Raw genomic sequence first — 11,149 nt, 5'->3', positions numbered from 1 at the left:
AACTTTAATGGACTAACCTAACTTAAAGAATGAACGACTATGAGATCATTTGTCAATTTATAGTCGGTAATCTCAGTATATATACTTCGTATATTACCTTGATCCACATACTTTGTACGTCGTATTAATTCCTCACTCCTATTCTAAATGTCATATACTTTGGTTTATATCATATTGATACAAGATAAAGCACCATCTATCTACATATGACATCCTTTTTCATTTAATATTCTTAAAATCTTTTTAGTATCCCTAAACTATACACGAACATGGACGTTATCCAATTATGAGAAAAATATAATTAATCAAAGAAGGAACAACAAGCTTTTGTAGAACAGTAAAATCACATGAAAAGCAAAAAAAAAAAACAAAGGGAAAAAAGACTAAACAATATTTGTTTGGTTCTTTTTAATGAATGTAAAATGGTGAGAAGTTTACATCTACATCATTATTGGACCATGCCTTGCATTCGAATATATTATTAAAGGTGGATTAACATGTCATAACATGCTTTGTGTGCTAATGAAGATTACAAGTGCTATTTTTATTTTACTCAAAAGGTGTATGTGAATAATCCATTTTTTTTTTATGTTACTAAGTAATGAACTAATGACTCCTTTCAAAAAAAAAAAAAAAAAAAAAGTAATGAACTAATGACTAATATTAGTTGGGTGGTCGATCACTCTCATTTTTTTGGTACACAAATTCCATCATTGTATAGGCACTTTTCAATAATTATTATTGTTGTCTAATTTTAGCTAACCATTTCATAAATATCCTAAATTATAACCTATATATACAGCGGAGTATGACATATATATCTCATCTAAGACGACTTACCTTCATGCGAAGAAAAAGCTATGTAGAAACTAGAAATTGATTATAACATTAATTTGGATTTTTGTATACATGCAAATTAAGTCAATTTTAAGTAAAGAAAATATCTTCAAAATATTAGTAAAAGAAAGTAATTTAGTACTCCGTAATGATTTAGACTTATAGGCTTATACTCCATAGATTGATGTTGAATAATGTTTATAAGTTGGACCATTAAACGAATGTTGTATTGTTTGACCATAATTATGCTCAAATTATTTAAAGGGTATGTGCTCTAAATGATGCACATGAGTACATGATGCATATCGAAATCACATTTATATATATATGTACTGTTATGTATTGCATTAATTGACTATATCTTGGGATGCTCTAGAATCTTCATCAATTTAAGACCTTAAATTCCTCATCCCCAATTCCCCAACATTATGTATTAAAATCCACATTCATTCCATAATCATGACTCATGAGAGCCTTTTTAGATTCAAATAATAAACTATTATGGATGATTTGTACTCCAAATATTAGTACAAAGTGATTACAAAGAGTTTTTTTTTTTTTTAGTCATGTACTTGACTATGGCATGTTCACTTCGGTTTAATTTCAATTTAGTTCAGTTCAGTCTAGCTCCTAATTTCCTTCTATAATAAAATATTCATTTTAGTTCAATGCAGCCCCAATCAGTTCAGTTCAGTAAATGTAAACAAACATTTATTATTACCTACATACATCTCCTTACATGAATCTTTGAGCCTTCTCCAAACATATAAGTCAATATGTACATACCTTCTTAACTTCCTAGCTACTAACAACAAACTCTATTGAGTCTATTATTTACACAAATTGTATAGACGAATCACATAACGTAAATAGAACTAGCCTGATCTAGACAGTCAAAATTAGCCGCTGAGCAATATCTTTGTTCTTGGAATTGAAGTGTTTTTGAATCATAAAATGTGATAATTCAAACTGAATCAATATTACCTAAATACATACCCAAACATTATATTTATTATTTTTTTTTATAGTGAGGAGGATCCTGACCAGATCTCAATGCTCACGGATTTTTTGGTTAATATTTGCTACCCAGACACTTGGGAGTAGAAGGGATGGTAAGGGAATCCCTACCTCAAGTACCTTCACTGGATAAAATTCGAACCCAAACCTGTAAGATTTGATGTGAGAGCCTTACCAAGTGAGTTAACACTAGTTAAAATCTCAAGATTATTATACCCAATAAATGATCGGATAATTTTCAATTTTGCATCGAAGCTTGGTCTAGAGATCATCCGGCCAAAATCATCTCTAAGTTTTACTACAAACAATAATTGGATACACACATGAATACATGATACATACAATCATCTATTAAGTCGATCGCGAGCATGTTCACATATACCAACATGTAACAAATAAGCACAAATAGTACAATACAAATGCACATGCAAAATGACAAAGACCCATATCATATCATATGAATAACAAGCAAGTATAGTATAGTATATATCCCCAAATAAATTGAAACAACCAACAAAGAGCCACATGTTAGAAGAAGGCGGCAGGAGGCAATAGGCCCATCAATGTCTTGGCTTGGCCAGGCACTTGGAAGAAGGATAACATTAACACTCAGGCCCCCCCTTTCATTTTACAACAAGTATATATGGCTCATTATGTTAGTCCACGACCACCACCTTGTGAACTAACCAATTATATTATCAGATATGGCGCTCCTGAATTTGCCATCACCTACATTTTCCACCCACCACTGACCACACCCCTTGTTCCGTTATAAAGCTCGATTTTTCACTTTCATACGAACCTATCCAAAAAATATCATGATGGAAGAGAGTATGACCACATATAAGTCTAGCTAGTAGAGTTTCATCTTATACATACTTGATTGATGTCAAATCAGACGGAATAGCAAGCCCACCAATCTTATGCATTAGTCATTATTCTTCTATCTCTTTAATGTGAAATCACTAATTTTCTAATCACCCACGTTTTCCACTCACCACACCCTTGTTTATTTTTTTGGCTAAAAAGCTTGATACTTCATTTTCATATAAATTTGTCCAAAAAATATCTATTCTAGTTTTTATTTTTGGTTGGGTTTTAACTTTTAATACATGCATGCATTCAACTAATACAAGTTATTTTCACTCTGATAGTCTTAGCTTATCTTGTCTCCCCATTGCCCAATTTTTGTTTCTTTTTCTCTTCTATGCTCATTAGTTCATGATCTGATATGGTTTTTCTCTTGAAAAATTGTATGGACCTCCTTAGTTTCCGCACCTTGCTCTAATCTTACTTTTTGTTTTTGTTTTTGTTTATTTGAGTTGGATGGGACCCTTTACCCATCAAAACCTAATGTAATCCACTTTTGTAATAGTGATTGGTGTCTTTTCTTTCGAAATTATGCTTCTAGGTTTCACTTTCATCCTTAGGCTTTTGATCAAGTTTATAAAATGTTACTTAGTCACTACTCCGTAATATAGTAATATGGTAAAATCAGATTCTATCACACAATTAATATTCTAATAATTTACAACAAACATTGGATGACACTACTAGAAATAGGCAAAATAGCGACGGTTTACTTCCGACGGACGGTTTTTCCGTCGCAAAATTCAAAAATTACGACGGATTTTTTTCCCTCGCAACTTTACGACGGATTTAAATATCTACGACGAAAATTCCGTAGTAATCTTGCGACGGAATTTTTTTCCCTCGTAATTTTCTTTTTACGACGGAATATTTCGTCGAAAATATGTTTGCGACGGAATATTCCGTCGTAAAATGAAAATTACGAGGGAAAAAAATTCCGTCGCAAGATTATACGTTTTTTAAAAAAATACCCAAATTGGACTAAACCTAAAAAATCGAATTGGAAACAGAAGAAAGAGAAGGAGAGAGAAAGAGAGAGGGAAAGAGAAAAAGGGGCATCCGTCGCCGGCCGTCCCGATTCCGGCGCCGGTCTTCACCAATCTGCCGCCGACGAAGACCAAAACGAAAGGAGGACGAAAAGGAGAAAGCGAAAGAGGACGAAAAGGAGAAAGCGAAAGAGGACGAAAAGGAGAAAGAGGTCGAGCCTCCGTTTTCTGGCGACCCTCCGTTGACGCTTCTGGTTGTTGCCGGCGCCGCGTCTAGGTAAGTTGTTTTTGTTTTTTTGTTGTTTTTTTTTATATTCGGTTTTTTTTACAACACATTCAAATCTGCAACCTTTCTTGACACCACAACCGCAGCCTCCCTTGACCACCGTAGCCTCCGGCCTCCTCCCTTCCCTCGCCGTGGCTGAAGCAGTTGGTAAGTTGTCCTTTCCCCAATTTTTTTTTTAATTTTTTTTAATAATAAACCCTTATTTATTTAATTTAATTATTTTTTTAAAATATTTTGTATGTAGGATTTGTACAATTTGTCAAAAACAAGTGCAGATCTAAAGGTTAGTCACATTACAAACCCTAATATAATGTGTTTTAGTTTAGTTTAGTTACTTTTTTTTTGTGTAAGTATGTTAGTTTAGTTTAGTTTACTTTTTAATGTGGTTTAATTTAGTTTAGTTTTACTAAAGTATATTAGATTAGTTTAATATTATGAAACTTTAGTTTAGTTTATTTTAATATAATGTGGTTTAATTTAGTTTAGTTTTACTAAAGTATATTAGATTAGTTTAATATTATGAAACTTTAGTTTAGTTTATTTTAATATAATGTGGTTTAATTTAGCTTAGTTTTACTAAAGTATATTAGATTAGTTTAATATTATGAAACTTTAGGTACGTTTTGTTTGTTTTGTTTAATATGATGTATGTTAGATTACTTTAGTTCATTATAATCTAGTTTAGTTTTGTTTAGTTTAATATAATGTTTCTTACTTAAGTATAATTTTTTATAATGCATGTTACTATATTTAATATTATGATATGTTAGTTTAGTTTGGTTTTGTTTGGTTTGATTTGTTTATATTAATGTTAAGGTTTTATGATATGTTTGTTTATGTTAAGTTTAATTATGATATATTTGTATAATTTTTTGTATGGTAGTTAAGTATATATATTTTTTACAAAAACCATTTGCATAATCATATGCCTAGATACCCGTTCAAGGCATACACATTAGGAGTATGTCTTGAATAGTCCCCGGTTGGGACTGTCCTTGTACGTTTATTCTCACTTAGGTGGTGAATGTATTCCTTTGTTTTAATTCTAAGGAAGATCCTTGCTTGTCATTTCTCTACAATGTTCTCTAGGTACATATATAGGTGTTTCTAATCGCCTATATTGTGTACTCGGGGAACTGTAGGGAGATGCTGCCGGATTTTCCATAGAATTGAAATTCTGGCATACATTCACTAGTGAGATTGAACGTACAAGGATGGGTTAGGTTGGAGTCATAAGGACCCTTGGAAATCATTTCTCTTCTCATTTTCATTTCCATAACAGTTTGATCTACAATGAATATATATTGTGCTTTATGACTAATGTGATTAATGGCATATGTGTTAGTTGTGTAGAACTTGTAATCATGAAACGAAAAGAACGTAGCTAGATGTACGAAAGGAAGGTTGGGAATTCTATTAATCCTGAGTTCTTGAAGAGGGTAGATGAATTCCTTAAATATGTGGAAGATCATCCCGAGAGTAGCAACCCGAATGAAGTTAGGTGTCCATGTTTTAAATGCAAAAACAAACGTCTCTGGGATCCAGATACGGTCAAACTTCATTTGTATCGCAGCGGTTTTTTACCTAATTACTACGAGTGGATGTGTCATGGGGAAGAGTTTCCAGGAACTCGTAGAAGGGAGTCAAATGAATATCGTGAAATGGTTTTGGATGCCTTTGGTCAGTCTCAAGATCAAGGCCATTCCAAAGAGCCACCTGTTTCATTAGAGGAGGAGCCTAATGCACAAGCCAAGCCATTTTTTGATTTGTTAAGGGCTTCTGAACAACCGTTGTACGAAGGGAGTTCATTGTCTGTGTTAGAGATGGCTTCTAGAATCACTAGCCTAAAGTGTGAGTATAATTTGCCGCACAGATGTGTTGATGGATTTGCTTCTTTGGTTAATGAAGCGATTCCTAACAACAACCACATGGCCGAGACATTCTATGAGGTCAAGAAAATTGTTAAGGGGTTAGAGCTGCCCCATGAAAAGATTCATGCATGCCCGAAAGGATGTATGTTGTTTTGGAAAGATGATGCTCAATTTCTATCCTTAGGCACTTAAAAGCAATTGATATTGGAATGTTAGAAGAAAGAACGAGTCCATTTGCTTGAAAACTTAGAAAATAGGCATGGTTTTAGCCATATAGGCCAAATTTAGATGATTTTGGAGGAGTGAGGGTTTGAAAATTGACATATGTGCTTATTTCTCTTAATCTCTATCCTTAGGCACTTAAAAGCAATTGATATTGGAATGTTAGAAGAAAGAAACCTTACATTTGCTTGAAAACTTAGAAAATAAGCATGGTTTTAGCCATATAGGCCAAATTTGGATGATTTTGGATGAGTGAGGGTTGAAAATTGACATATGTGCTTAATTTTCTTAATTTCTATCCTTAGGCACCTAAAAGTATGCGATATAACTCCATATTGTTGGTTGTTTTTTTAACAATATTTTATTTTATCTTCAATATTTTGTAGGACACCTACCAGAAGAAGCTCGAAGAAACAATGAGTCAGGGGATTCAGAAGAGTCCCAATGAGTTGTACTGGGAGTCGGTGGGTGGGCGCAATAAGAAGGGGCGTGTGAAGGGACTTGGCCAAAGTGCAGAGTTCTACTATGGCAAACAGGGTCAAGGTTCCCGTTCTTCACAGCAATACACGCCGTCTGTCATTTCTCAAATGCAAGACCAGATGGAACACAGGGTGCAAACTCTTCAAACTCAAATGGAAGCCCGAATGGCTGAAATGGAGAGGAGATACAAGGAGAGTTTCGATGAGATGATGAGTCGTCTCAACAACAACGACTCATGTTCCACCATTCATCCTCAGCATCGAGACCCTAGGAACGACCCGGGTGGTGGTGGAGCAGGCCAGGGTTTCCAGGCGATTGCGTAGCTTAGCTTTAGTCTAGCATAGAATCACTCTAACCTAGCTTTTGTTTGGTATAGATACCAAAATGTGGACTATCTTTTGTACTAGGACATAATTATTATATATATATGTACATAACCCTAATTTCGTAGGTCGGTAATTAATTTTTTAAAAACAACAATTTTAGGACTCAATATTTATTTATTTTTTTTGTCGATTTATCATTAAAAAAATTCAGGTTTGAAAATGCAGAAAATTACAAAAATTTGTTTTGGGCTGGAAATACAATTTGCGACGGAATATTTCGTCGTAATTTACATATTTGCGACGGAATTTTCCCTCGTAAAATATGATTTACGACGGAATTATCCATCGTACAAATATACATTGCGACGGAAAATTCCGTCGTAAATTATAATTTGCGAGGGAAAATTCCGTCGCAAATCATATTTTGCGAGGGAAAATTCCGTCGCAAATCATATTTTGCGAGGGAAAATTCCGTCGCAAATTATAATTTGCGAGGGAAAATTCCGTCGCAAATTATATTTTGCGAGGGAAAATTCCGTCGTAAATTATATTTTGCGAGGGAACTCTTTTCGTCGCAAATTTGCGACGGAACTTCATCAAAGGCCAATTCCAAGTCCGACGATATTATTTCCGTCGTAAAGTTGGTTTACGACGGAATTTCCGTCGTAAAATGGCCATTTTCCTACAAAGGGTTTTCCGACAACCATTTACGACGGAATTCCGTCGTAAACCAATTTTACGACGGAATTTACATAGTTTACGACGAACTTTTTCCGTCGCAATTAAGGTGTTTTCTAGTAGTGTGACTCGATGAGTGAGTGTGTGATGTGATTTATTATTCCTTTTAAAAGTCAATTTCTTACATAAAGATCATAATTAAAAGTTAACTTATATCTTAAAAACATTATCACTTGTAAAAGTTAACTTATAACTTGACTCGGAGAAATACTAATCTCTTCATGGTGAGATGGATATAAGTTATTGATCATTTTATATAAGTTTTTAAACATCTCGAATTCTCGACTTTTGAAATTTAGATATATATTTTTGGATCTTATACAAATTATTGAAAATTTCATATATATATATCAGTTTTAGGTGGGTGGGTTCATGGAGAGCGGAACTGATCACCCAATACTTAACTAACTTTTATGTGTAAAATATCCAATAACTAAAATAGGGGGGAGGGGGGGTACGTGGAGGGTGTCTTTTTAACCATAATTCCTTTATTTGTCTTTAAAACTTATAAGTATTTATTTCAATATTAGTAATAATTAGGCTACTATATATCATTTCTGGTTTATGATGACAAATAAGATTATGGAAAAGTTAAAGGGTAGGGTAATTGCCATGTTAAAAAAGTTCAATAGTCTTGCATGGCTAGAAATGGGGGAAAAATAAGGGGGGGTTGTATTGTGTATATATATGAGTTGAGACAACAAAGAGCCAACTCTCCATCGCAAACTTAATTATTAAAACCGTACGTATTACCCACCATCTGGCCTTTCACCCCTTTCAAGTTTCAACCCTCACTTTCTTCCATGCAAGTTGATTGTATAGACATAATAACGTACTTTTTTTTAATCATTATTCATTTTTAAGGATTAAAATTATCTTTTAAAATAAACCTTGTGTAAAATTATACTACGTACTGTATAAAAATAAAAAATAAAATTTGAAGAAGTAAGCAAGGGTGTGTTTTATTGTTTGAACTTCTATATTATTATTATTGGTTCAGACAAAATAATCAGTTTAATTAACTTCGGACAAAATAAGTTCCAACACAATTATACATAATTTCTACTACGGTGAAAAATAAGTCTATACAAAGTATGTTTAACCACACATACTATAAGTATTTGCGTGTACCCTATTTTCTCAAACATTATAATAAATAAGTGAGTTAAGTGATTGCTTTGAATGATTTAAAAATAATCTTAGCTAATAATTATTTTAATAATGATTTAAAATTTGTGTTAGCTCAGGATCTCACATATGATATTCTAGATATATAGGATTATAGGGGTACTATTTAGTCTATTAGAGTATGGCCCTGAAACAATCAAAACCTAGCTAATATCTCCAATGAAACATGCATAATGGAAGTAATTAATCAAATCACTTAATTAAATGTTGAGGCCAATTTGTCAATAATTTAATTAATTACATCATAATCAAATCTTGTACAGAATGTCACAAGCCACCAATCCACCAGCATCACAAAATTAATAACCAGAAACCAAAGCAACGGCCAACGTACATTCAAAGCTAATTTGCACCAACTCGATATAACATTATATTCAATTTGAAGACGATCTCTTTGTTCTGATACTGTATATAATTGAATAATTGAAAATTTAAAATGACCTTTCATCACATATATATTGCAAGTGTCGTCTAAAATGATCAAATCTTAACTAGGCAATTAGGCGTCAACGGTTTCCAACTTGTGAGCCTTACATCATCTCAATTGTTTTTGTAGGCATCAACCCCTCTATAAGCATTAATTATACCATTTGATATGTTCCCCTCACAATATCGGGTCTCATCTTTCAGTTGAGCTTCGTATACTACTTATATTGTTATATGATTGTATCATATAATTGATGCGTTTGATTTTAGAATACACTTAAACGTAAATTCATTACAGAGTATTAGATTAATGAATTATGATGTATCAAAATTGGTTAACTTAATTAGATATGGTGTATAACTAAGTTTGAATAGAAAAGTGGTGGATAACGAACTTGTACAATTATAAAATTGTTGGATACCAAACCCCGTGATTAAATAAAAAAAAAATAGTATCTTTAAAATAATTTTCTGTACCTGTACATAGATTGTACTCCATAGAAAGAAGATTAAACTTCATTTATAACGTTGTTGTAAGAGTCCCATGTAGCATCTACAATATAATGTATAATTGTATATGCATAATTAATGCTTTATTTCATGCATAATTTATTAGACATGCATGGGAATGATGGGAGCTGAAATGGGTTTATTTACCAATTTTGTTTTCCTAGCTAATACGGAGTACATACATAAAATAAAACAAAAGCACGTGTAAAAATGTGGAAAGACGTAGATAATCACTTACTAAAGGGTCCCATATTTTTCATCTTTAGAACACCAAATATATATTATTAGGGCATATACAAACTATATTATAAGAAATAATTAGTAAGTTGTAGTACATAATTAAATTCTTTTGAATCTTAAATTGTTCTATCTAGATGTAGCTGCACGCATCAGCTAGGTAGTAGTAGAATGTTTGCGTTATGATTTATGACAACGAACTTAAATAGACAAATTAAAAAAGGATGATTAAGCATTCCACCTATTATTGATTTATCGTCTATATATTATGGTAGTGGCATTTTATCTTTTATCAAGAATTATTATAATTTCTAGCTAATTCAAAAGAATAATTATAAGTGAACAAGAGGGCAAAACAAACGAAATAATTAAAAGGGTAAAGGATAAGTAATGAAACGTGTTAGGTGCTAATTTTGGCCACAAATCTTTAATATAATAATTATAATAATAATAAAAATCATAATGTTAGCTACAGAAGAACACATCTAGCTTTCTTTCTTTTCAATCATGGTTGTTGTTGATCTTCTTATAGTAATTAATTCATTGGTTGAATATTTGGATTTCTATTGTTGAAAAATGATACTCTGCATAAAAATAGTTACAAATTTTAATTATATCTTCAACTTAATACTAAGTATTCTGTAGTAGTTTATGATCGGCCTTTCTAGAAGTGCAATATCTTCAATAATACATCTAGCTTGAAAATAAAATACTATAGTGTAAAAAAATACACAACATTATAGAATTGAAAAAACCTTGATTTTTTTCAGAAAAATGATTTATAGATTATTTTAATGTATACTCCGTATTAATTATATAAAACTAAATGAAGATTTTCCTTAAAATTATTTGAAGAGGTATATTTTTGTAAATATTAAATTCATGCATCCACATGTTGAATTAATTAAAAATTAAATGACTTCTTTTAAGCTATATATAAAATGATTTCCCGAACAATTGGCCTAGTGGGTCAAAATTTCTTCAAAACTATTATTTAGTTGTGTACAAAGAAATAACCACGTTATTAATCTAGTTATACCATACGAATATAAAGTATAATCGGTTGTACATATAAGATGAATTGTAGAGTAAAAGAATTGCCCAAAAATCCAAAATGTAGTACCTCTTGAATTAGAAATACACATACTCCTACAA

General features: G+C 32.1%; 1 protein-coding gene across 2 annotated transcripts; it reads left to right on the top strand.

Annotated features, from left to right (window-relative positions):
• The first annotated feature begins 3,616 nt into the window (after nt 1-3,616).
• On the top strand, nt 3,617-7,049 carry LOC110714517. 2 transcript variants are annotated; one of them, XR_002510120.1, is made up of 3 exons: nt 3,617-4,143; nt 4,241-4,279; nt 6,476-7,049. XR_002510120.1 is itself a non-coding variant. In XM_021893050.1 (2 exons), the coding sequence occupies exon 2, from the start codon at nt 6,506-6,508 to the stop codon at nt 6,890-6,892; it is 387 nt and encodes a 128-aa protein (XP_021748742.1). In that variant the 5' UTR covers nt 3,617-4,279; nt 6,476-6,505; the 3' UTR covers nt 6,893-7,049. The 2 variants fall into 2 exon arrangements, 1 of the variants encoding a protein (XP_021748742.1); XM_021893050.1 differs by having other exon boundaries at nt 3,617-4,279.
• The last annotated feature ends 4,100 nt before the right edge of the window (nt 7,050-11,149 follow it).

This window comes from Chenopodium quinoa, unplaced genomic scaffold, assembly GCF_001683475.1.
Source record: "Chenopodium quinoa cultivar QQ74 unplaced genomic scaffold, ASM168347v1, whole genome shotgun sequence".
Taxonomy (NCBI): Eukaryota; Viridiplantae; Streptophyta; class Magnoliopsida; order Caryophyllales; family Amaranthaceae; genus Chenopodium; species Chenopodium quinoa.
The sequence above is the reverse complement of the archived record's forward strand: the minus strand, read 5'-3'. Positions and strand labels throughout refer to the sequence as shown.

Excerpts from the sequence above, each read along its gene's own strand:
- LOC110714517 (XM_021893050.1), top strand. The coding sequence starts at position 6,506 with ATGAGTCAGGGGATTCAGAAGAGTCCCAATGAGTTGTACTGGGAGTCG.